Source organism: Peromyscus maniculatus, chromosome 23 (genome assembly GCF_049852395.1).
Source record: "Peromyscus maniculatus bairdii isolate BWxNUB_F1_BW_parent chromosome 23, HU_Pman_BW_mat_3.1, whole genome shotgun sequence".
NCBI lineage: Eukaryota > Metazoa > Chordata > Mammalia > Rodentia > Cricetidae > Peromyscus > Peromyscus maniculatus.
This window is the reverse complement of record NC_134874.1, coordinates 16,305,046-16,331,263: the sequence shown is the minus strand read 5'-3', so window position 1 is coordinate 16,331,263 and position 26,218 is coordinate 16,305,046. Positions and strand designations below refer to the sequence as shown.

General features: G+C 52.5%; 2 protein-coding genes and 1 non-coding gene across 7 annotated transcripts in view; 1 reads left to right on the top strand and 2 right to left on the bottom strand.

Annotated features, from left to right (window-relative positions):
• Window positions 1–2,418, bottom strand: part of Dnah10 (dynein axonemal heavy chain 10) — a 129,232-nt gene extending 126,814 nt beyond the window's left edge. For all 4 annotated transcript variants that reach the window (XR_013047554.1, XM_076560204.1, XM_076560206.1 and 1 more), the window contains exons 1-2: window positions 2,148–2,418; window positions 678–758 (exon numbers count right to left, since the gene is read on the bottom strand). Coding sequence is in view for 3 of the 4 variants with exons in the window: in XM_076560204.1 (XP_076416319.1) it covers window positions 678–758; window positions 2,148–2,361 (295 nt within the window). In the remaining variant the exon portion in view is untranslated. The remainder of the gene's footprint in view (window positions 1–677; window positions 759–2,147) is intronic.
• Window positions 2,419–4,853: 2,435 nt separating this feature from the next.
• Atp6v0a2 (ATPase H+ transporting V0 subunit a2) overlaps window positions 4,854–26,218 on the bottom strand; it is a 30,553-nt gene continuing 9,188 nt past the window's right edge. The window contains exons 5-20 of one of the 2 annotated variants that reach the window (XM_076560207.1): window positions 25,064–25,152; window positions 22,760–22,886; window positions 21,390–21,472; window positions 20,224–20,317; window positions 19,456–19,668; window positions 17,273–17,423; window positions 16,754–16,890; window positions 16,156–16,343; window positions 15,970–16,060; window positions 15,074–15,192; window positions 10,581–10,791; window positions 9,398–9,517; window positions 8,819–8,938; window positions 8,137–8,254; window positions 7,067–7,238; window positions 4,854–5,796 (exon numbers count right to left, since the gene is read on the bottom strand). In XM_076560207.1, coding sequence (XP_076416322.1) covers window positions 5,691–5,796; window positions 7,067–7,238; window positions 8,137–8,254; window positions 8,819–8,938; window positions 9,398–9,517; window positions 10,581–10,791; window positions 15,074–15,192; window positions 15,970–16,060; window positions 16,156–16,343; window positions 16,754–16,890; window positions 17,273–17,423; window positions 19,456–19,668; window positions 20,224–20,317; window positions 21,390–21,472; window positions 22,760–22,886; window positions 25,064–25,152 — 2,139 coding nt within the window. In that variant the 3' untranslated portion in view covers window positions 4,854–5,690. The remainder of the gene's footprint in view (window positions 5,797–7,066; window positions 7,239–8,136; window positions 8,255–8,818; window positions 8,939–9,397; window positions 9,518–10,580; window positions 10,792–15,073; window positions 15,193–15,969; window positions 16,061–16,155; window positions 16,344–16,753; window positions 16,891–17,272; window positions 17,424–19,455; window positions 19,669–20,223; window positions 20,318–21,389; window positions 21,473–22,759; window positions 22,887–25,063; window positions 25,153–26,218) is intronic. The other variant, XM_076560208.1, reaches the window with a different exon arrangement.
• LOC121825560 (U6 spliceosomal RNA) lies at window positions 9,981–10,085 on the top strand. The gene has a single exon (XR_006067886.2). It is a non-coding gene; the product is annotated as a U6 spliceosomal RNA (small nuclear RNA).

Below are 26,218 nucleotides of genomic sequence, written 5' to 3'. Positions count from 1 at the left end.
CTATGGGTTTTGTTCCTTTGCTCTTTAAGACAGAGTCTCATGTAGCCCAGGCTAGCCTCAAACTCACAACTGAGGCCCTGTCTTAAAAAAAAAAAAAAAGAAAGAAAGAACAAAAAGAACTCCACGCCGGGCGGTGGTGGCGCACGCCTTTAATCCCAGCACTCGGGAGGCAGAGGCAGGTGGATCTCTGTGAGTTCGAGGCCAGCCTGGGCTACCAAGTGAGTTCAGGAAAGGCACCAAAGCTACACAGAGAAACCCTGTCTCGAAAAAAAAAAAAAAAGAAAAAAAAAAGAACTCCTACCTTTTGTTCCTGAATTTGACACACACACACACACACACCCTCGATCTTGCCTGCGTAACAGAAGGGACAGTGTAAGTCCAAACGGGGAACAGGCCCTATGATGGCAGAGGAGGGATGGGATTGGTGTGTCCATAAGCCAAGGAGTGCCAGTGCCAGCAGTCACTGAACTAGGCAAGATGGGGTCCTCCCAGGAGCTTTCAGAGGGGATATGGCCCTGGGGACACCTTGGGCCTCTGGGCCTGAGAGGAGATAGTTCTGTTTTTCACTGTCCTACATTAAGGCCACCTGACGGTAGCCCAGGGACCCTTGTGCACATATCCACCACCAACCCCACAGACGCCCACGTAGAGGTGGCCTCTGCACCCCAGACACTCACCTGTCACTTTTTCGGAACCCTCTGCCTTCTGAGATTCGGTCTCCTCTTCCTCGGCCTCCTCTTCGGGGATCAGGGGGATTTCTTAGTTATGGAAGCATAACGGGGGGGGGGGGGGAGAAAACACAAAATCGCATTTATCCCCATATGAAGACGGCTGCCCAATCTCCGCTCTAAGTGGAGCCAAAGGGTAGGGACACACCCCACAGGGGACTCGTAAATGTCACTGCAAACCATCATGGTGCTGGGGCCAGCAAGGGAGACCCCGGGCCAATGGAGAGGAGGGTGGAGCACACACCTTCACCTGAAGAAATGCAAGCAGGCCCGTGAGTTTGAAAGAGGCTCGGCACGCCACCCCCTAGTGTGTTTTTGCAGTACTGGGCACAGCCTGGAAACTGTTCCGATGAGCCCAGTGTGCTGGCGACTCAGGAGAGGGAGGCAGAAGGACCAGGAGTTCAATGCTAACCGACACTAAGAGCAAGTTCAAAGCCAGCCTGGTCGATACACAATGTCCCATCTCAGAAACCACCCAGGGGCTGCTGGGAAGAGAAATCAAAACACCGGCAGGGTGAAGGCACCCAGGCAGGCGGCTGAATCAAAGCAGACACAGCAGGAGACAATTGCCCGCTGCTAGCTACAGCCCCTGGAGACTGCAAGAAATTAGGGTCTTCCCGCAGGTTTTTTTGTTTGTTTTTTAATGTATACAGAATCTTATTAGTGTATCCTGAAATCCGTACTTTCTTTTGGTTGTAATGAATGGGCCTAACCCAGAGGCCCAGGTTCAAAGTTCCACCTGGGGAAGAAAAATGAAGGCCGGGATGGTTAGATACCAGTGAGGCTGAGGCAGGAGGATTGAGAGTTTGAGGGTACTTTCAGCTTCCCCGTGAATTCCAGGCCAGGCTGGACTGTGAGACCCTGTCTCACAATGTAATAAATAATGAAAACAAACAAAGTAAAGGAGAGAGGAGAATGGTGGATCCTAACATCTCTCTCTCTCTCTCTCTCTCTCTCTCTCTCTCTCTCTCTCTCTCTCTCTCTCTCTCTCTCTCTCTCTCTCTCTCTCTCTCTCTCTCTCTCTCTCTTCCCCTCTTGCTCGCTATGGAGTTCCGGTGATCCTCAAACTTGCTATGGTCCTCAGGTGATCCTCCCTCAGCTAGGATTGACGTCTGGCAGCTCTTGGACCTGCTGCCCCTTTTTAGGGTAGGGGACTAGGTATGTTAGGCGAGTTCCTCGGAACCTCTGCAGACTCTTGCCTTGGAACCCTCCCGCTGGGGAGCATCTTACAGGACAAGAAACTGCGGACCTCCTCCATGTCCCGGGCCAGGTGCGCAACCCTGCGCCGCCGTTGAGAGCCAGGATGGCAGCGCCCCCTCAGAGGACAGATGAGAACAGACAGAAGCTACGGCCCGGGCACACAGTCGCGCTAAGTGCCAGCAGGGTGCTGGCTGTAGGCTGGCCATTGCTCAGGCTCACCGATCTCCACCTCCACCTCCTCGGGCACCAGGACGCGGTAGAAGAACAGCGCGGCGGCGCCGTCCTCGTCGCTGGCGTGGTTGAGGAAGTGCAGCATGATGTCCTCTGCCTCGCTGTCATTGCGGTTCAGCAGCTCCTCGAACACCTTGGGGTTGCTGAGGCCGAAGGCGGTGTACACGCGGTCGCGCATCCACAGGACCCGCAGGTCGTCCATGGCGTAGACCTGAGCGCTGCAGGACGCAGGGCCGACAGGGCGGGGAGCCGGGCGGCGTCCGTGGCAACGGCGCCCCTAGCAACGGGCGCCTGGGCAACGGCGCTGGCGCGGGGCCGAGGGCCCCCATTCTGCAGGTAGGAAAGCTGAAGTGCAAGAAAGTTGGCTACTGGGACGCGACGAGGGCATGGCTTTGAGGCGGAGCCAGGCAGGACTAGAAGCAGTGAACTGGTTAGCTTCTGTAAGTAAACTTGCCGCTAACCCTACACTTAGTTGGGAAAAGGGAAACTCAGCTGAGGCATTACCTCCATCAGATGGGCCTATGGGGACTTTTCTTGGTTGCTGATTGACGTGGGCGGTGCTATTCACCCCAGGCATGGGGGTGAGGGGCTGGGCTGACAGCCGAGCAAGCCATGGGGAGCAAATCAGCCAGCAGTGTTCCTCCAAGGTCTCTGCTTCAATTCCAGCTGTGCCCCTCTGCCCTCAATGATGGAGTGTCACCAGGATCAAGTGAACCCTTTCCTCCCCCATACTGGTTTGGGTTGATGTTTTATCACAGCAACTGAAGCAAACCGAGGACAGGCAGGCAGGGCTGGTTCAGCAATCAGGCGCTGAGGTCACCTGCGGATCCCAGGAAGGGAATGGAGAACACCCGTGGGGTCCTAGAAAGGAACCGGCTCTTTCTGGTATAGGCGGTTAGGGAGCAGGATCAGAAAACCACACACTGGCATCTCAAAAATATAGATTTATTTGTCACTAGCAAAAGGAGGTTCAATACTGACAGGCAGAGTAGTCCTTCCGTGCGTCTGCGCAATGCGGTCCTGACCCGCTCCCGGAGTGCCTGGCCCAGGTCCCGGCTCCAGAACGCAGTCTTGTTACATCATCCTGTGGAGTAGCGTTTTCTGAGGATTTCTTGAGGTGTTGGAGCAAAGCTCCACAGCAGTCCACCAGAGGGAAAGGCATTACTCCCAACTCCTTCCTCAGAGCATCGTGACAGTTCTTAAGGCCGGCCTGGAGAGTATGGCGTGCCAGCAAGCCCAGATTAAACACTTCAGTCGAGAAGCGTACTGCTGATGCTGTTTTTGTGTTTGCATTTTCCAAAGTGGGTCAAACTCTGAATCACAGCCTGATGTGCCAGCCCCGTGAGTGACCAACAGGCAGTCTGCCTTATCACTCTACTGCTGATGGAACACTGGGTCTGAATGCCATCGGACCCACTTCCTGCCCAGCCCAGCGCTGTGCGCCATAGTGCCAGCCGAGGGTTGAGGCAAGAGGCCCACAAGCCCACGGCCTGCACGGTGGCACTGGATATCTCAAAGCGTACAGACCCACTCTGGAACTGAGGCCAGGAGGGGATCTGGGGGGAAAGGAGTCTGTCCCAGGTCCCATGGTGGAGGGGGAGCCCAAGAACTCGAAGCCCTTTGGACGCCTCTACTGGCCATATTCCGCCTCTCCACCCACAGAAGTCTGTGTGACAGTGCTGAACACCTGAACCAAGAACAGGGCTCTGTGGTTATAGGAGATGAACAGGACACCCAGACAGCTGGGCGTCCCTCTGTGTGGTGCTATCGTTACATCTCCAGAGGGGTCACAGAAGGAGTAACCTATGTTTCTGTAACTACATTCTATATAACTGTGACAGACGTCAGCTGAGGAGTCTCCTCTCTGCACAAACTGCGTCTCCTGTCGGGTCCTTGTCCCTGGAATCAGTTAACTCTGTAATGACCAAAGACCCTGGGGGGACAGTAACAAGAGTGACAACATGGGGTGACATGGATACCGATCAGAGCAGGTCTAACTCTGGGCAGCACCACCTCATCCACAGTAGGTTTGGCATCATAGCTGCCAGGAAGCTGGCACACAGGGCACAGACGCGGAGTTCACCGCCCCCCAGTGCGGACTCCACTGCAGCTGGAGAGGGGTGACTTTACAGTCCAGAGCGGCACAGGCAGCTCATGCATCTCAGCAAACAGGCCTTAAAGGACCGAAAAGCTGACACACTCCGACTGCCAGGGCTGGGCTTTTAATCAAGGGATGCACTCTACCACACAGAGTGGAGGGGACCAACAGGCCTCTGCAGGAGCATGTGACTCGAAATTTCAAGAGGGCAGAAATGCTGGATTCCTTTCTCTCTTTAGGGTGTCATGAAGCCTGGGCTGCCTCGACTTACCACATAGCCAAGGGTAGCGCTGAACTTGGGATCCCCTGCCTACACCGTCTGCGTGCGAGGAATACAATGAGGCAGGTGTCGGCACACCTGGGAGAGGTGGCTCAGGGGATCACAACTGAGCTACCCCCCAGTCTCAGACTTCTTTTTGAAACACTTCATCTAAATCACTTAACGTGAAATGTGAAAATGAAAATGAACATAACTGATAAGACTATGGCTTGGATCAAAGTGGGCAGCGGGGCTGAGTCAACGTCATGCAAAGCTGAGCAACACAAGAGCAGGTGATTTTTACACTCGAGAGAATAAATTAACAGGTTAGTGAGAATTAGTTTTCAACTGACCTGAACAGTTTTTGGAAATTAAACTGTGGCCATCAGACCTTTATTCAGAATTAGTGTGGAAGTAAAAAATTAGACTGTTCCCAAGTAGAAGCAAGGTCTCTGTGGTAAAATATCTTCATCTGTTCTTTGCTATAAAAATACACACTCGGTTCACCTGTCCCCTGCCGTCACACCGGGTTTTAAGGCTCAGGACAGTCTTTCCCCAAAGGTACAACTGTCATGACTGGTCTGACATAAGGGTAACAAACAGGACAAGAATCTTGTAGAAATATTCCAGCGGGACAGCCATCTGCTGACCTGTGTTATCCCATGGCTGTCCAGCTGCCCCTCCTGGTGATTCTGAGAGCTTCCAGGAAAAACCCACACATTCTCCAGCCAGCAGGGGGAGCGGGGGTCTGCGGACGACCCAGCACTAATGTCTGAAAAAAACTATGTCTGGCTTGAGCTGCTGGAAAATATGACCTGACATCTCGTGATGGAATCACTTTTTTTTTGGAGTGGAAAGGGAATCGAGGATCTGAGGCCATCAGCTAGCCATCCAGCTGCCTTTTCTCCTCCAATCTGACACTTTAAAAATAACTTTAATGTGACGATGGCATAACTTGTATTTGCTCATAATAAAAACCAACGAAATTTCTGTGTCCGAAGCGGTGAGCTTTACAAAATCTTCAAAATAAGGAGAGGCGTATCTCACAGAATCATTTGGCTGAATCGTAAGGCAATCGACGAGGGTGGAACTTTCCTGTCATAACTCTGACTTGAGTGAATTCTGTAACATGATAGTTCTCCGTAGATCTGGCGGGATGGGGGCAGCAATGTGGTCATGCTAAGCTGTCGCCACAACTGAACTTGGAGGAGAGCAGACTGAAGGAGAAAGGAACGAATCTGGTGCCTGCACCAACGTAGAATTTGTTCTGAAATTCAACCCTACAGGAAGAAAAATGCACATGTATTAAAACGCCAGGCCTTCCCACCGTGGGCTGCACCCTAGACTGTGAGTGAAGGAATGTTCCTCCATTTCTTTAGAAAACAAGGTCCTGGGCTACAACCTTTCCATCTCTTTGCATTCTTGTCATGACCAGGTCCCCCGATCACTCTCTCCCTGGTCCACACTGTCCCCCCACCTGTCACTCGACACTCCGTCCGCTGCGCCCCGGTATGTGTCAGAAGGTCCAACACCTCAGCTCTCCTACACCAGACACACGGGATGAGACACCGGAACCCCTGTCACACTGGCTGCCGGAACCTCAGAGCGGCAGCCAGACACAGACTGAGAAGCACTGGGAGTACCCTGGAGGGCTGCTGAGGTGGCTCAGGGGGTACAGGCATCTGACACCAAGGCTAACAACCGAGTTCAATCCCCAGAACTCCCAGGGTAGAAAGACAACCAACTCCTGCAAGTTGACCTCTGACCTCACAACAAGGAGGGTACTAAACCCCAAGTGTCACCTGCCAGTCCCAGTGTGAATAAAAGTGGGTACACACACAAGCCGGGCATGCTGGCACCTGTCTGTAACCCCAGCAGGGGCAGGCAGACCTCGGTGAGTTCTAGGCCAGCCTGGTCTGCATAGCGCAACACTGTCTCAAAAAACAAAAGCAACGACAACAACAAAAGGGGACACACAGTTGTTTCACAGACAGACTCTTCTGTGATAAACTGTACTGTTTCTGAACTGCTAGTTCACAGCTGGGCGGGGAGGAGCCAGCCCGTCCCAAGCACTGCATTTAGAAAGCTTTTTACACACGTGTTTTCCCTTAATGAGTGGCTTTTTAATGTTTCCTTAGTCAGTAGCATGTGCACAGGAGTATGTGTGGGTGCACTTGCCTGTCACACAGGTGACGGTTGTTGGGCATCAATTCTCTCCCTCTACCCTGTGGGTCCTGGTGATTGACTGGACTTTGTAGCAAGTGTCTGCACCCACGAGCCTTATGCCAGCTCCGGCACCCTTTTCAAGAGTTACTATGTTCTTACAGTACCACGTCTCTTGTATATGCACACACGAGTGCAGGTGCCTGCCAAGACCTGACATCCACCGGCTGCTGGAGTTACAGGAGGCTGTGAGCCGCCTGCTACAGGTGCAGGGAACTGAACTTGGGGACTCTGAAAGTGCAGCTCACATCCTTAACCACTGAGCCATCTCTCTAGGCCTCATCTTCCTTTTGAAAATATTCTTCTGAGGACACACGTCCCACTCACCAGTGAAGGCGTATGGCATGGAGAAATGCAGAAAGTCCTTCCATGACCAGCAGGATAAAGATAGTCAAAACTGCAAAGAAGGCCATGACAGGCAGCAGCAGCAAGACCCCGTAGGTGGTGTCCACACGCAGGCCCACGCGCAGCAGCATGGCCCACAGCACGTCAGATAGCTCTGCAAAGGAAGCCATCAGCGGAGGTCAGTCTGAGAACAAGCCTCACCACCCATGGAGAGCAGGAATGACTACCAGTCAGCCTGGCCCCTGAGCGGAGGCCCCGAACCTCCAGGGCTGCTTTCTCTGTAAAGAACAACAATCTCAGGAGGCGCCATGGTGCCTCCTGTTTCCTAACTCGGCAAGCTCAGGCTCAGGACCCAGCTCGAGAGACCTGTCTGGACCTAGCAAGGTGAGTTGCTCCAAGTCTGGGTCTGCTGCCAACAAGGCAGCCTCTGCACCTTCACTGTCCTGGGACACAGAGGCCTCGCTCTCTGTCCCGTTGGCCGGTACCCTCTTGTGATCACCCATCTGGGTCACACGTCTCAGGGCTTTGTCATGGAATCTCAAGGCAACACATCTGCACGTTTTTCTGTGTGTGGAGTGAACGCAGTCAGTGACCAGGTTGGAGAGAGAGGACATGGCCTCTCGTTACAACACACAGGGTAAGGTAACCTACAGACTAAAGAACACCCCCCACAGCTGGGTCTTACACACAGGCTCACAGCTAAGCCAGTGTGGAGGACGGGCCAGGCTGGGGGCTCAGGCTATGCAATTCAGCTGGGCATGAGCAGAACCATGCACATGAGGACTGAGTCTGACCTACGTACGGCCCAGCAGTTGCCACACTTGCTTGAAATAAATACTCCACTCAGTAAACAAAGGCTAGGACACACTCAGGAACACGAGAGAGTGAAGAGCATCCGTGCCAGAGGTCACCAGGCCCTCAGTTCCCAGAGCCCCTCCATGCCTAGGTCGGGACCGTGACCTGTGTGATCAGAAGTTGGGTCCAAATAATGAAGAGCCCTTGTCCATCACCACCTGGAGAGCTTACACGCTCCATGGGGCTGAGCAACATACGTGCATGCGCCAGGCTGAGGGCCCAGAGCCTCAGGTAGGACGCGGTGTTGGAGATGCAGCCAAGGCAGTACTCGATGGAGTGGATGGCCTGCGTCATCAGGATCTCCCCAAAGTTGAACTGAAGGACAACAGAGGACATCAGACACCACAGCCCAAACTGCTCCACTGTGAAGCCCTGGCTGGTCTCAGAGACAGAGCAGGCCGGTGGCTCAAAACAGCAGGTCCAAGATGTGACTCCTGCTCTCTCTCAGTGGGACTGTGGGGCTCCCCACCCATCTCCCACACTAGCCCCAACTCTACTCAAGCTTCAGTTCCCTGTGACCCAAACACCAGCTAGAACTGCGATCGTCAAAAGGTCACATGGCTAGAGATCTCAATGACATCTGAGCTAGCCTCAGAAACTACCCAGCATCCCAATGGGCATTTCCCAGCTACGGGTGCACAGGGGATGTGCGTGCTCCAGGCGGGGTAGGGAAGGAGAGGGTGCTGTCCCACGAGCGCCTGGCTCTTCCTCACTCGCTTTCTTTGCTCTGTGAACTTGTGATGTCATTGCTTGGCCTGAATGAAAACTCTGCTACCCAGTAGCGACCGACTCACTGACCGACGGACCACCGGGAGCTCAGTCTGCACTAAGCAGTCAATGAAGGGCCTCCTCCCTCACCGCCCGTCCGCCCGAACTCACCTCCTCGCACGTCACTTCCCGGCAGCCCTCTTCCATGCGGTTGTGCCCCTCTTCTACGTCCTGGCTGCCCAGCAGGGAAACCTCCTCTTCGCTGTCCTTCCTCACAAGCGTGTAACCGCTCTAACCAGAAAAGAACAGCATCAGCGCTTGGAATGCCACAGGGCTGGGACAGAACTCAAGTACCTGCTTCTCTTAGGGCTCAGCTCTCTGGGAATAAGAAAACTGTCTCCAAGGAAGTGCACACCTCGCATGCCTTTAGACTGTCACAGACAATGGAGGGACAAAGGGAGTAACAAGTGTTGGCAGGAATCAAGAGGCTGGAACCCTACTGGGACTTTAAAATGGTTCGGCTGCTGCAGAAGAAGTATGGCAGTTCCTCAAAAACGCAAACACAGAACTGTCTGCCTGGGACCCGGCACCTCCACTTCTGACACACCCAGGAGAGTCCAAGGAGAGCCTTGAGGACATGCCTGTGCACGCATGTTGTCTATCAGTGTCATTCCTCGAGCTGCATCATCCAGGCTCTAAAGAGAGCCAGCTCTGGAGGAATCAGGACCTCGGGGCACGGGCCGCACTCACCCGGCTCACCCCAAAGCAACTGCGCCCGTTGTGGAGCCACAGCAGGAAGAGCGGCTTTCCTAGGAAGAGCACGGGGACCGCCAGCACCGTGAGGGCCACCAACACCTTCTGGACGTGCGCCTGTGGGGGCAAGGGAGAAGACCGGGGAGAGGAAGGGCGACACACTGTCAACACAGCACTGAAATGTTATTTTTAGAGCAGTGAAAATGCTTTAGAAAAATTCCAAATGGAGGTTTGGGGAAAGGACCCAATCTGGGCTGAGTCTGAAGTCCGTTGTGGCTGTGCAAGCTTGTGACCCAGCACTAGGGAAGCAGAGGCAGGAAGAGCTCCTGGGGCTCGATAGCTGGTCACCCTGGCCTACTCTGACAGTTCCAGGCCAGGGGTAGACCATGGTGTGCGAGTGTGCGTGTGCGTATGCATACACACACACACAAACACACACACACCACCACCACCACCACCACCACCACCACCATCAACAACAACAACAAAAAGGTGCATGGTGCCTGAGGAACGACCTCCAAAGTTGACCTCTGGCCTGAAGACACAGGTACCTACACACACTCACACAAATTCTAAATGGGAACTTGCTTTGGTATTACACACCAAAATATTGGAACCAAACAGAAGATTAGCATGGTCCCTGCGAAAGGATGACACGTACATTTGTGAAGCATTTCATTATATAAAAAAAAAAAAAAAAGAATCAGGCTGGAGAGATGGCTTGCTCTTCCAAAGGTCCTGAGTTCAATTCCCAGCAACCACATGGTGGATCACAACCATCTGTAATAAGATCTGGACATGTGCAGACAGAACACTATCCATAATAAATAAATAAATCTTTAAAAAAAAAATCTAGCTGGGCAGTGGTGGCGCACGTCTTTAAACCCAGTACTCTGGAGGCAGAGGCAGGAGGATCTCTGAGTTCCAGGCCAGCCTGGTCTACAGAGCGAGTTCCAGGACAGCCAGGGCTACACAGAGAAACCCTGTCTTGAAAAAGCAAAACAAAGAAACAAACAAAACATCTAACTGGAGTCAAACTGCAGTTAGTAACTTTCTGAGAACACTGCCCAAGGACACCCAGAAACACGAGCAGAATACTCTTCACACTCCTGGTTTTGGTTTAGTCTTCCTTATCACGCAGGGTGCAGAGGCTGTCACCACCAGGTAGAGGAGTACTCACCTGCCCTGGGTAGAGGCCATGTGTCTCACTGGCTGGGAACAGGAACATGTTAATGAACTCGATCAGGATGCTGGGGGCCTCTCTAGAGGTCTCTGCCGAGTATGCCAGCCACTTGTAGATGATCATGAAGATCAGGTACCCAAAGATGCAGAGCATGAACAGGATCTCGGGGACGGACACCAGGTAGATGTTGAACTTCTTCCTAAAGTGCCTGCAAGAGGGGCGAGAGAGGCCGCTGAAAAGCTGGGGCTACGGTGCCACGGGCCACTTCAGGGCCCGACGGGTGTCTCTGCTGGTTGGAGCCAGAGCCACAGATCCCCACAAGAGGGAAGAGATCGAACTGTGGAACCACACAAACATAGGCTGCTACTGAGTCTGGCTTCAATATATTCGGGGTTTTTTTTTTTTTTGCTTTGTTTTGTTTTTGTTTTAAGATTTAAAAAAAAATTGTTTTAATGAAATCAATTTTTAAAAATTCACTTAATTTTATGTGTATGACTATTTTGCCTGAATGCATGTCTGTGTACCATGTCCATGCCTGGTGACCACGGAGGCCAGAAGAGAGTGTAGGCTTCCCGGGACTAGAGCCATGGCTGGTTGTGATGTGAGCCACCATGTGGACACTGGGCACCAAACTCAGGTCCTTTGAAAGAGTAACAAGTGCTCTGTCTCTCCAGACCCCATTTTAAAAACTGTTTTCAATTATGTGTAAGCAAGTCGGGCAGGGGGAGCTATGCACTTGATTGCAGGGCCAAAGGCAACCAATCTCCAGGAGCTGGAATTAGAGGCAGTTGTGAGCCACCCACCATGGATGCTGAGGGCAGAACTGGGGTGCAGTCCTCTGGAAGAGCAGTACACATGTTGTCAATTTTTTCAGTGTCCCAGCTCTATCAGGACTTAAAGAACAGAGGTACATGATGCAAATCATGCTTCGCCATGAGATGCATGGTCAGCATGGAGAGGAAGTCTGCCAAGGTGTTGACTCTCCCACAAAACAAACAGAAAGCTTTTTACATTACAGCAATAAGAGTGTGACAAAATCCCCTTTGGGGAATAACCCTGCATTCATGTCACATGCCTCCCCACTTGGACACGAGCTCCAGGCAGGCAAAGGTCCCTCTCCTTTCTCTGCAGAAGCCCAGTGCTCAGGATAGCAGCCGATCCACAGTTATGCACTGAATGGATAAATCACTGATCTCCCATAATCCCAAAGCTAAATAACCAAAACAGAATCCTACCATCACCATCAGATCAACTGCCCCTGGCCCAGTCAACCATAGCATCAAGAGATAAAAGTGAGGGGCTGGAGAGATGGCTCAGTGGTTGAGCGCACTGGCTGCTCTTCCAGAGGGTCTGGATTCAATTCCCAGCACCCACAGGGTGGCTCACAACCATCATGTAGTTCAGGGGCTCTGATGGCCTCTTTGGCCTTCACAGGCACCAGACATACATGCAGTTAAACATCCACACAAAGAAATGAGACATAAGGGGCTGTGAGATGGCTCAGGAGGTAAAGGAGAGTGCCACCAAGCCTAACAACCCGAGTTCATTCTCCAGAACCCACACGGTAGAAAAGGGAAAACTCCCGCCAACTGTCCTCTGCCGTGCATAGTCATGCAAGTGCACAGGTACACACACACTGTCTGTACAGACACCAGCAAGTGCACAGGTACACACACACACTGTCTGTACAGACACCAGCAAGTGCACAGGTACACACACAGTCTGTACAGACACCAGCAAGTGCACAGGTACACACACATACTGTCTGTACAGACACCAGCAAGTGCACAGGTACACACACACACTGTCTGTACAGACACCAGCAAGTGCACAGGTACACACACATACTGTCTGTACAGACACCAGCAAGTGCACAGGTACACACACACTGTCTGTACAGACACCAGCAAGTGCACAGGTACACACACACACTGTCTGTACAGACACCAGCAAGTGCACAGGTACACACACACACTGTCTGTACAGACACCAGCAAGTGCACAGGTACACACACAGTCTGTACAGACACCAGCAAGTGCACAGGTACACACACATACTGTCTGTACAGACACCAGCAAGTGCACAGGTACACACACACACTGTCTGTACAGACACCAGCAAGTGCACAGGTACACACACACTGTCTGTACAGACACCAGCAAGTGCACAGGTACACACACACACTGTCTGTACAGACACCAGCAAGTGCACAGGTACACACACAGTCTGTACAGACACCAGCAAGTGCACAGGTACACACACATACTGTCTGTACAGACACCAGCAAGTGCACAGGTACACACACACACTGTCTGTACAGACACCAGCAAGTGCACAGGTACACACACATACTGTCTGTACAGACACCAGCAAGTGCACAGGTACACACACATACTGTCTGTACAGACACCAGCAAGTGCACAGGTACACACACATACTGTCTGTACAGACACCAGCAAGTGCACAGGTACACACACACACTGTCTGTACAGACACCAGCAAGTGCACAGGTACACACACACACTGTCTGTACAGACACCAGCAAGTGCACAGGTACACACACACACTGTCTGTACAGACACCAGCAAGTGCACAGGTACACACACACACTGTCTGTACAGACACCAGCAAGTGCACAGGTACACACACACACTGTCTGTACAGACACCAGCAAGTGCACAGGTACACACACACACTGTCTGTACAGACACCAGCAAGTGCACAGGTACACACACACACTGTCTGTACAGACACCAGCAAGTGCACAGGTACACACACACACAGTCTGTACAGACACCAGCAAGTGCACAGGTACACACACACACTGTCTGTACAGACACCAGCAAGTGCACAGGTACACACACACACTGTCTGTACAGACACCAGCAAGTGCACAGGTACACACACACACTGTCTGTACAGACACCAGCAAGTGCACAGGTACACACACACACTGTCTGTACAGACACCAGCAAGTGCACAGGTACACACACACACTGTCTGTACAGACACCAGCAAGTGCACAGGTACACACACACACTGTCTGTACAGACACCAGCAAGTGCACAGGTACACACACACACTGTCTGTACAGACACCAGCAAGTGCACAGGTACACACACACACAGTCTGTACAGACACCAGCAAGTGCACAGGTACACACACTGTCTGTACAGACACCAGCAAGTGCACAGGTACACACACACACTGTCTGTACAGACACCAGCAAGTGCACAGGTACACACACAGTCTGTACAGACACCAGCAAGTGCACAGGTACACACACACACTGTCTGTACAGACACCAGCAAGTGCACAGGTACACACACTGTCTGTACAGACACCAGCAAGTGCACAGGTACACACACACACTGTCTGTACAGACACCAGCAAGTGCACAGGTACACACACAGTCTGTACAGACACCAGCAAGTGCACAGGTACACACACACACTGTCTGTACAGACACCAGCAAGTGCACAGGTACACACACACACTGTCTGTACAGACACCAGCAAGTGCACAGGTACACACACTGTCTGTACAGACACCAGCAAGTGCACAGGTACACACACACTGTCTGTACAGACACCAGCAAGTGCACAGGTACACACACACTGTCTGTACAGACACCAGCAAGTGCACAGGTACACACACAGTCTGTACAGACACCAGCAAGTGCACAGGTACACACACACACTGTCTGTACAGACACCAGCAAGTGCACAGGTACACACACACACTGTCTGTACAGACACAAGCAAGTGCACAAGTACACACACACACTGTCTGTACAGACACCAGCAAGTGCACAGGTACACACACACACAGTCTGTACAGACACCAGCAAGTGCACAGGTACACACACACTGTCTGTACAGACACCAGCGAGTGCACAGGTACACACACACATACTGTCTGTACAGACACCAGCAAGTGCACAGGTACACACACACACTGTCTGTACAGACACCAGCAAGTGCACAGGTACACACACACACTGTCTGTACAGACACCAGTTTTAAAGGGGGTGTTGGTGTGGAAAGATGACTCAGTGGGTAAAGTCATTTGCTGCCAAGCCTGACGACGAGTTCAATCCCCAGGACCCACAAATGGTAGAAGAAACAACCCCAAAAGTCGTCCCCTGACCTCCACACATGTACTGTGATGGGCACCATCTCCCTCCCCTCACCAAAGACATGTAAGAAATACGCAGTAGATGGATAGATAGATAGATAGATAGATAGATAGATAGATAGATAGATAGATAGATAGATAGATAGATAGATAGATGGAATGATAGGTACATAGATAGATGGATGGATGGATGGATAGATAGATAACGGAGTGTCAAACTTGGTTTTACAACACAGATTTCAGAACTGCTGAGCCAGGCACACTGGCTCACGCCTATAATCCCAACTCTTGGAAAGTGGAGAGGGGACTTTCAAAAAATCAAAGATGAAAAACAAATTAAAATGTGTACTTACAAGTGGTTAAATATTCCCAGAATGACACCAAAAGTCATATGAATAATTCCTAAAATCACAGACATTTTCATCTTGAAGGAATTGAGGAAAGTGAGGCGATTTGTGGCCAGGTTCCAAATCTACGGACGAGACCAAACAGAGGCAATGTAAGTCCCATCAGCAGGTGCTGGAGGGCTCCTAAGTCACAGGGTTGCTCTCAGTTCACAGAGGAAATACCACCTTCCTGTGGTGCTCTCAACTGACTTCCCCAGGCCAGGGCTCCAGTGTCAAAACCAAGGAGACCCTCTCCTGAGCCAGGGCTGCAGTCTAGCTCGATCTAGCTGCACAGTGGGACAGCTCACATGCTGTGAATGCTATTCACGTTCTGGATCATGTCCAGACTGCAGACGTGGCCTACGTATACAAACGACACCCCTGGTCAGGACTCAAAACACTTGAAGCTGCGGACCTGAGACCTGCCATGTCCTGGGCATCCCCTGAGCAGCCTCACCACATCCTTCCCAGCCAACTCAGCAGTGATGAGATCCGCTCTCAAGACAACTCCTCAGAAAGGCTTCAGGGCACTGGTCCAAAAGCTTGGCCTACAGGGACTTGCCTACTGAGCCCTGGTAGGACAGGAGGGGGCCTGGCACCCCAGAGCCACCTCAGCCCCTCACCTTCCTCTCCAGATCAAGGGTAATTCACACAAACAATGAAGCTGTATGGGGACCATGAAGGGTCACTCCTACCACAGGAAGAGACTGGTAGTTACGACCACAGTCCCCCGGCTCTGCTGACCTCTCCTGCACTGACCTGGCTCCCCAGGTGGCAGGCCGTTCCACTGACTCCACTTACAGAGGTACAGCAGTACCCCAGCACCTCCTCTTGCTTAAGAACATGGGGAAGGATGTACTCACGGGGTCAATGCCGAAAGGGTAGGGGCCTCGAAAAACACCAGGGACGTTCGGGTCCAGCTGTAAAGTCCTGCTGTGCCTGATGGTGCTGTCACTGTAAGAGAGGGCAGAGCAAGGCCGCCATTTGCAGAGGAAGGGGCTCGGGAAATGTGTCCCCACCTGTCCCATCCCTGTTCCCCGGCCACCTACTTCCAAAGCTTCATCCCCTTCTGTTCCTCGGCAGAGTGGCTGGAGCTGTACATGGCAGACACGTTCCACCGAGAGCCAAAGAGGTTCACAGACTTGGAGAAGCAGTCGTTGTATATGAGGCCGGTGTACACGGAGAACAGCCCCATCAGCAGGAGGATGTAGCGGCCATTGAAGAACATCCCCAGGATCTGGGAGAAGACATGGTGACAGCAGACTCAGCTCTGGACAGTGCTCAGGGGCAGCTCATTCTGGTTCAGTCCAGCCACTCCTCTGGGGCTCCCAGAAAACCACATCAGCGAATGTCTTACCCAGGGGTGACAGGCACACTCCTCTGATAGAGCACTTTTACACTCTTACACATTGAGCAAGGCGTGGGGCACACACCTATAATCCCAGAACTCAGGAGGTGGAGGCAGGGGGATCACAAGTTCAAGGCCAGCCTTCCATGTATAACAAGTTTGAGGCCAGCCAGACTACCTGAGACCGTCTTAATTACTCTCCATAGAAAAAACAACAGACAAAACACAGCTCTCTTCCAGTCAAACCATGCCATGGCTCCAACCCACCCACCACGCACAGGCTGGCAGGCATGCATTACCTCCTGTGACTGGCTGAGTCGGGGGTGATTCTCGTTTAACACCAGTAAGAGGGCAAACAGGAACATGACAAAGCCGTGCCCAAAGTCACCGAACATCACAGCAAACAGGAACGGGAAGGTGATGATGGTGAAGAGCGCTGTAGAGACAGAGGGGTGGCAAGTTCTCAGCAGGGCCTTCTGTTAGCGCGCACAGTCACAGACACACACACACACACACCTCTCAGGACAGGACAGTGAGGTTATTTAATGCTCTACCACACTGACAAAGGGACAGCAGTCAGCGACCTGACTACATCCACTGCATCCCCTATCAAAACCACCAACAGGGCTGGGCTTGGTGTCACATGCCTATAATCCCAGCACCCAGGAGGCAGAGACAGGAAGATCACCAAGAGTTCAGGGCCAGCCTGGGCTACATCGTGATTGTTTCAGGCTAGTCAGGGATACAGCGTGAGACTCTGTCTCAGAAATCCAACAAAAGCCAAAGCTGGCTGAGACCAGCCTTGTCCAGATGCCCACCTGGGTTCACTTCTCTGTAGCTCCCGACACCATAGGCATCCACGATGTTCTGGAAGCCCTCGGTGAATTTGTTGGTGCGGATCAGAGTGGGCGGCGTTTCTTTCGTAGGGATTGTGTTCATGAACGAGGGGATTGTAGCTCCGCTCTCTCTCTTCCACACAGAAAAGAAAGAGGAAAATATGACTGTCCATGAGAACAGCTACAGATAAGCACACGACTCAGCTTGTGTGTTGGGGGGCGGGGGTGTCCAGGGCATGCATGTTCACAGAAGGGAGTCGCCAAGCCAGACATCCAAGTGGAACCCAGTGGCATGAGGACAGAATGTGGAGCTGGGGCCCTTGGAAGGAGAGCAGACAGAACTGGGGAGTGGGGATGAAACACTGGGTTGAGGAGGATGGAAGCAGAATCCAGCCCAGGGCATGGAAAACCAACACGTGAGCCAGGCCAGCAGTGCAGGCTGTGACGTCAGCATTTGGGAGATTTCAGCAGGAGAATCTCAAATGAGAGCCCAGCCTAGCAACAGAGCAAGACCATATCTCAAACAGAAAAAAAAGAAAGGAAGGAAGGAAGGAAGGAGGGAGGGAGAGAGGGAGGGAGGGAGGGAGGGAGGAAGGGAGGGAGGGAGGAAGAAAGAAAAAGAAAAGGAAGGAAGGAAGGAAGGAAGGAAGGAAGGAAGGAAGGAAGGAAGGAAGGAAGGAAGGAAGGAAGGAAGGGGAAAACCCTGATATCTAGGACTTCATCACCTAAAAGTGGCCTCTGGTGAGATGGCTCAGTGGGTAGAGGTGCTTGCCTACAATCCTGATGACCTGAGTTCAATCCCCAGGACCCACACGGGAGAAGGAGAGAACCAATCCCTGCAAGTTGTCCTCTGACCTCCACAGGCACTTTGACACCCACGTCCATACACAATGCGGAATAAAAGCAATCTAAAGTAGCCAGCAAAGAGGAAGTTAGACACACCGACAATGTCACCTAATTTACAGAAAAGAAAACGGGTGAGAAAAAAAAATAAAACCCTATCATTGTGGCAGGATCTTCTCTGTAAGCTTTCCTCAACTCAGTGCAGTGTTCACTCGCCCAGAAATGCACGCCACCGTCTACAATGAACACAGAGGAGAAAAGGCCACACCAGGGGAAAGAGCCCTCGGCATGCATGTTCACACGGAAGGTGAGCCGAGTGCCTCTTTGGCAGACAGGAAGGAACCCCGCCTCACTCAGCAAGAGCTGGGGCTGGGGAAGTCCTTCTGGAAGACCTGCCTGTGCTAAGTTTCAAAGGTCGCGGGCTGTTCTGTGCGGTGGTGTTTGTAACCAGAAAGCACCGGATGGACTGACGACCAGCTGTAAACCAAGGTGTGTGCCTGACGAGAGTCTGGTCATAAAAACAGACGTTTCGTTCAGCAGGAAGAACAACACGCAAGCTGCTGTCTAGAGGGAGCCGATGTCAGGCGGCCAGGCCACCCGCCATCCTTTACACTTTCCAGAGGAGCTACAGGCCGAACACAGACCTTCAGAAATGAGAGAGGGAGAGAGAGGAGTGTAACTTCAAAAGCAAGAGAAAAAGAAAGGCTGCCTATCCCTCCCTATCTGGCCACCTGTGATTAAGTGACAGAGATGAAGCAGGCCCCGGGGGAGGGACCGGAAGACTGGCCAGCAGGAAGCACTTCCAGGCTATTTCTTCAAGTTTTTCTCTCGTGGTTTGCACCAGTGCGTTACTTACTCAGAAACACAGCTTAGAATGTCCTCCCCACACCACGCCTGAGAGACCAACTCTTTTATTTACTTACTTGTTTTTACAGTTTTTCTCTGTGCATTGTTGTATCTGTGAGAGGGTGTCATAACCCCTGGAACTGGAGTTACAGACAGCTGTGAGCTGCTGTGTGGGTGCTGGGAATTGAACTCGGGTCCTCAGAAAGGCTGTCAGTGTTCTTAACTGCTGAGCCATCTCTCTAGTCCCAGAGACCCGCTCTTCAAAGCCTGTCTGAAGGCAAGCCCCTTCCCAGCACTCGGAAACTCTCTGTTTTGTCTGAGACAGTGTCTCAGGCTGGCCTCAAACTCTCCATCCTCCTGCCACAGCCTCCCTAGACCTGAGATCACAGGTCTACAGTGAAACCACATCCAGCCGCCGACACACCACGTCCTCGAGTGGTCTGGGTCGAGGGTCCTAGCGGGGCAGGGAGCCTTACCGAGCCTTCCTCCAGGGCTCTGCGCAAGCCCGGCAGGTCCACCTCGGGGCACCAGACCTCAGCTATGAGACACTTGTTGGTGACGTCGAAGCTGCACATGTTGAGCATGTGGTAGATGGCCTTCACCTTCCGCACCTGCACCACGCGGCTGCACACGGACTCGGCAGCTTTGCACAGCACCTGCCTCAGGTAGTCCTCCGTCTTGTGCAGCACCTGCGGGGCAAGCACAGGAGTTCTGCTCCACCCTCCTGCGGGGACTCTCCAGAGGAGCACCGCTCCGGGCACCTGCTCCCGGGGCAGGAATGTCAGAGACTGCCAGCTCTGCAAGGGGACACACCAGGTGACTCCTAGACATCCTGTCCCTGGCAGAAGGGTGACCTGACTGACCCGAACAGCCCTTTGCTTGCCTACACCCAGGCATGGCTCAGCCGATAACCCTGGAAGCTACCAACTCCCATTTCCAGCCCTTCGGTCTCCATGTGTGAAAATCTGATCCCGTCACTGCTATGGAGACTCCTCAACGCCATCAAGAGAAACTCAAGTCCAAACAGCCAGTGGGATGACGCCCAGCACTAGAGCTTGTCTCCATGGTCAGAGGACAATTCAGCGTACCAAAGAGACACAAAGGGCCTTTTCTAAGTCCCTTCACTACTCCCTGGGTTTGAGCTGCAAAATGGAGCACGCCCGTGTCAGGAACGCATGGTGACCATCCACAAGCAGCTTTGACAGAGAAAGCAGACTCTCCTGCCCCAGCCCTGGCTTACTCACAGTGTAGAGGTCCTGGATCCGAGTATTGAGCCCCTCCTGAATCTCCCTGCGCTCCTCAGCCGTGTTTGGATACGGGTAGACGTGGCAGTGGTAACTAGAGGACATAATTCAACAGTCCGCTGTCTGGTGGGTCGAGAAGAGCGGCTTCTAAGAGCAGCACCAGGCTCTGGTCACACCAGGCACACCGCCTCCAGCACCAGGCAGGGCAGTCCTCGATGATGAAGCCACGGCCGCTACGGGAAGCCTTGCATGCAGGCTGCTACAGTAAATAGGCCTCCAAATGCTCAGGACACACCCACCCTGCCTTCCTGAACTGCACCAATATCCTGAGGTTAAGAACCATCAAGCAAGCCAGGCATGGTGGCGCACACCTTTAATCCCAGCTCTCGGGAGGCAGAGGCAGGCGGATCTCTGTGAGTTCGAGGCCAGCCTGGGCTACAGAGCAAGATCCAGGATAGCCAGGGCTACACAGAGAAACCCTGTCTCCTGTCTTGGAAACAAAACCCAAAACACGGAACAGGTAGAAAGCGCACCTTAAAAGACACGCCAGGATGGTAGTGCAGTCTGTAAACCGGCATTCAGGGGGCAGAGGCAGGAGGATCATAAGTTGGAGTTGGCTACTGTTTCAGGGCTGACACTGTTAGGCTGAGGCCCGCTCTGTCCTGCAGGCACCACGGCCTCAGACATGCAGACGAGGCCGGAAGCACGCTGCACCACTGCGGTCGCCCTCCTCTGCCCGCTGAGCTGTGCCTCTCTCTGCAGGAACCACCGGCCCCCCTCTCCCCAGAGGAGCCTGGTAAAGGTAACACAGGGGCTCCCCTGGGCTGGCACGGCGTTCCTGGTCACACTAAAACACGTCCACTGCAAGGGCACAAGCTGGGGCTGGAGAGAGGCTCAGACATGATGAGCACTGACTGCTCCTACAGAGGGCCTGGTTCAGTTCCCAGGACCCACATGGCGGCTCACAACCGTCTGTGACTCCACCTCCAGGGGATCCATCACCAGGTGATTCCAGACTGTGGGGAGCGGACAGTTAACTAACCAGCGTACCCGACAAGTCCTAAATGCATTCAATGAACAGACTCAGAGGCCTGGTGCAGCTCAGTGGACGACAGCCTGCTCAGCATCTCAGTACTGGGAAAAGGGGAGAAATCAACTTTTCTCACCAATCACATATCTTCTTAACCTTGTGGCCAATCTGCTCTCCCCAGAAGGAAATCAGGAACACGTTCCACTTGATGACTTCGCCCTGCAAAGACAAACACAGGGAATGGTGAGTTCTGTGCCGACCTTCCACCTGGCAGCGCTCACTCTCCCAGACCAAGCCTACTGCCTGGGCCGTCAGGTGCGGTGCTCTTACGGCAGCAGATCCGTGACTGCAGCTCACCAACACCCCCAAGCTGGCACACATGCCAGGTCACGGCATCTGCAGAGCCACACGCCCCAGTAAGCGGTGAACGCTAAGGCAGAGGTCTGCCTCCTCCAGGTCAGCCTTCACATTGTAACCTCGTGCCTTCCTCCGTTACTGTTTAAGATGGCCACCAAGGAACACAGCTATCTAGAACCCAGTCGAGCAGCCTTCTGGAAATCTGGAAAGCTTCGCTCACCACCAGAGTGCGGTTCCCAAGAGTCAACAATGCCCAGTAAACGAGCAGTCCAGAGAGACACCAAGTAGAGCCAGACGTGGCTCACTGATGAAGAGTGACAGAGACCCTGGAGGAGCAAGCCCAGGCTGCCCCCGGAATAGATACACCCATAATACTATTTGGGTGTCTACAGTGACTTCAAACAGCACAATTCTGTGACTAATGAAAACCAACCATCATTACAGACATTAACCAAACAGACTTAAGATGTGGCCATCTTAGGCAGGCAGGAAAGAAGGTCCAGGGGAGAGGACTGTCAAGTGTAGAGACATGGAGGGGAAGGAGAGCCGCATGGGCCCAGGGAAAGACCGGCGGCGGCGCAAAAGGAAAACCACACAGAAGCATGCTGGAGACGGGGAGCCGCCGAACACGGGGAGCCGCCGAACAAGGACAGACAGAGCACCAGGAGAACAGAGGAGCTGGGGACGGACAAGGCTCAAGCCACCACAGGGCTCGGAGCTTTCTGCTGTGTAAACCAGAAGCCACTGGAAGATTCTAGAAGAGTGAGAAGCCCTGGCAGGGCTAGCTGGATGCTGGGAGGGACCAGGGCAAGGTGGGGTGGGTACGAGAGTGCAGGTGGGGGATGCTGCAACCTAGAGGCAAGCAAAGTGCAGCCAAGATCCCAACCGGAAGGGGCTGGGCGAGGGGCGAGCAGGAACCGCACTGTTCCCTGTTCTGAGTCCAGCCTCTGGGTCTGGGGAGAGAGGGGAGTTGGGGACAAGGTGGGTGTCCTGAGGCTTCTGGCTTGAACCTCAGACACGGAGCTGCTGCTTTCTGAGATGGAGTCTCAAAGCCCAGACTCAGGAGAATTGTAGGGTTAGCGTGTACACGGGCTAGGCCAGGGTTCTGGAAAAGCCATACTCCAGCTCCTGCCGAGGACAGGCACTCACCGTCTCGGGGTCTTCCAGGGACTCATCCAGCTCTGCATAGGTCACGATGGTGTACCCTTTGCAGGCCCGCCACAGCATTCTCTCAAATGCTTCGACTTTGCCCTGCTGGATCAGGCCAGACACGAATCTGTGGGACAGTGAAGAGCTGGCATTAGAGGACTGAGATCTCCGGACCCCGCAAGCCACGAGGTTGGTTTAAGAGGCGTCAAGCGGCAAGATGCTCATGTGCTAGACAACGTATTGGGGAAGCTGCCTTTTCCACGGACAGCTGAGGCTCGAGTGAGGGGAAAGTCTTGGAATTTCAAGACAAAACCCGAGAGCCAGCTGCTCTGCTCCTTATCCTGACTGTGACCCTGGAAAAGCCAGCGTGGAAGATGACGGTAAGCACCAGGCTCTGGCAAGGTGAGGAGGTGTTCCAAGGGAACAGATCCTGCCCTTAAGAGAGTGGGAGCTGGAGGTGAAGGAGCCTTCGCAGACACATGCTCACATCGGCTGCGGCTCTGGACACAGGAGAAGTCTGCCCTGAGAGCACACAGCCACAGCGCAGAATGCAGCCAGGAATGTGGCACAAGTTAATTCCAGAAACTAAATCAAAAAAAATTTAAAACACCAATAAAAACTTTGTTCTATGATTTAAAAATGAGCCTGGGCTGACAACGCTCCCAGCTACCTGTGAATGTGACAAGTCTCTCTAAAGGAACATAACTTCACACCAGACTTCACGGGATGCCCAAGTAAGGAACTCGGGGATATGAGATGATTTTTTAAAGCCATAGTTGGAGATGTAATTCAGTGACAGAGCACTTGCCTAGAAAGTGCCAGGCTCTGGGTCTCATCTCCAGAACCACAAAAAAGAAAAAGAGGGCTGGCAAGATTGCTTAATGAGCGAGGACACTAATAGCCACGCCCGACCTTCCATAGTAGAAAGAGATCCAACTCTGGAAAGTCGCCCTCTGGTCTCCACATGCGAACCATGGCATGCATGCACCAACCCCAAACACACACACAAGATAAATAGTAAAAAAGAGAGAAAAAAGAGCAGGAGATAGATCAGTAGTTAAGAGCACTGGCTGTTCTTTCAGAGGACCTGGGTTTAAGTCCCAGTACCCTCAAGGTGGCTCACAATGGGCTATAACTTCAGTTCCAGGGGATCTGATGGCCTCTGCTGGCCTCTGTGAGCCTCAGGCACATTCATGGTATCCAGACACACAAACAAGCAAAAACAATCATACACATAAACATTTTTTTAAATTAAAATAAAGAAAAGAAAATCATAAATTTAAAAAAATTAAGCAAAATTTTAGAAAAGAAAGTAATGAATTTAAAAAGAATTAAGTAAAATTTGCTGGGCGATGGTGGTGTACACCTTTAATCCTAGCACTCGGGAGGCAGAGGCAGGAGGATTGTGAGTTCCAAGACAGCCAGGACTGTTTCACAGAGAAACCCTGTCTCAAAGAAACAAACAAACAAAACAAAACAGAACAAAAACAACAACAAAAAAAACAAAACAGGGGTTGGGGATTTAGCTCAGTGGTAGAGCGCTAGGGGTTCAGTCCTCAGCTCCAACAAAAAAGAATTAAGTAAACTTTAAAACAGAGGAAGTCGCAGACTCCCCAAGGAAATGACCCTCACTGGGTCAGGAGAGCAGAAAGAACAGACGGCAGTGCCCAGCACACCTGCCATCCTGGCACCAGGGAGGCTGAAGCAAAAGGTCACAAGTTCAAGGTCATCCTCAGCTACATAGCGAGTCTGAGGCCAGCCTGGGCTACATGACACACTGTCTAAAGAAGAGGAAGAGGAAGAGGATGAGGAAGAAACAAGAAAGAAAAAAGGAACAGTGGCAGAAGCAGCCCCGGGAACATAATTTACAAACAGACCCGGGTTTAACCCCAGAGCCCACGTGACGAGAGAACTGACTCCTGTAAGCTGTCCTCTGACTTCTGGCACGTGAGTAAATAAATGTAGAAAATACTAACAAACAAACACAACCCATCAACCCCGAAGAACCCTGTGTTTCCTCCTCCACAGGACCTGGTGTTTCAGTGACCAGTTCTGTCGGGCTCACAGGAGTCAGCCCTGGGGCACACAGACATTGCTTCTTTCCAACTCAATATACCAACAGAAGAAATCCCCCGGCATTCAGCTACGTCAATACTGTGGGATTAAGTCTAATGTACAGGAGCCCAGTGTTCCCGGACAGACGCTCGCTCTGGGCCAATCCCAGGCTGTAAATGGCCCATTCACCCGCACTATGGCCCATGTCCCCTATTCTACGGGAAGGGCTTGGTGCTCACTGTCACCTACCCCAGCTTGGCGCCCAGCCTCTGCATGCAGCTGTAGTCCAACAGAGAATCGTTCTCTAAGGCGGGGAACTCCTCATAAGTGGGTTCAAACTGGAAAGAGACGGAAGCAGGCATGCTGTTAACAGACTCCACCCTCACAAGCTTGCAGACAAGTCCACAGAGGCACAACCTGAGCACAGGTACGAATGACACCTGAGACAGGAAACGGCCCCATAAGGAAAGACACACTGCCAAGCTTGTCAGGTGAGCTGCTGGGTGACATCCACACGTGACAGTGGCTCTAAGTGAGGCTGTCTCAGCTCAAGAGACAGCAACCGTCTCTCGGGTCAGACTCAGGAGGGATGGGCTCCATCCCATGCACAGCCCAGCGTGGTGCAGGCTGAGCAGCTGTAGCTGAGATGCTCTGAGCATGCGAAGTCGCTCGGGGTACCCACACCAACACCCCAGCCCACTAAGCCTCCAGCACCCTTGTGGACCAGTCTTCACGCAGGAGGTCTTCCTGCCCCCTCTGCTCACAGCCATTTGGAAGAACAAAGATTTTTTTTTTCTTTCTCTCATGACCAAAGCATAAAACACTTTGCTTAGGCTGGAAAGATGGCTCAGTGGTTAAGAGCACTTGTTACTCTTCCAGAGGTCCTGGATTCAATTCCCAGCACCCACATCTCTGTTCAAAACTGTCTGTAACTCCAGTTCCAAGGTATTGGGCCTCCAACTGCACACTTGGTGTGCAGGCAAAACACCACATACATAAGATAATAAAATAAAATAGAGGCCGGAAAGATGGCTTAGGGTTAAGAGCCCTGACTGCTCCCCCAGGGGACCTGGGCTGGATTCCCAGCAACCACACGGCAGCTCACAACCCTCTCCAACTCACACATGAGGTGTACAGATCTATATGCGGACAAATCATCAATACACTGCTGTGGGATGTTCTGTAGGTCCTGTGGGAGCCCATTCTCAGGTTCTTTGTGGCGTTACCCAGCAGGTCCGTATAGAGGATGATTAGGACCATGGGCCTGAGTGCAGGTGTTTGAGATGGTCTGCACTTGACTGTGCTGGGGGATGGTCTGTATGTCAAGTTGCTCTGATTGGTTAATAAATAAAACCTGATCGGCCGTGGCTAGGCAGGAAAGATAGGTGGGACTAACAGAGAGGA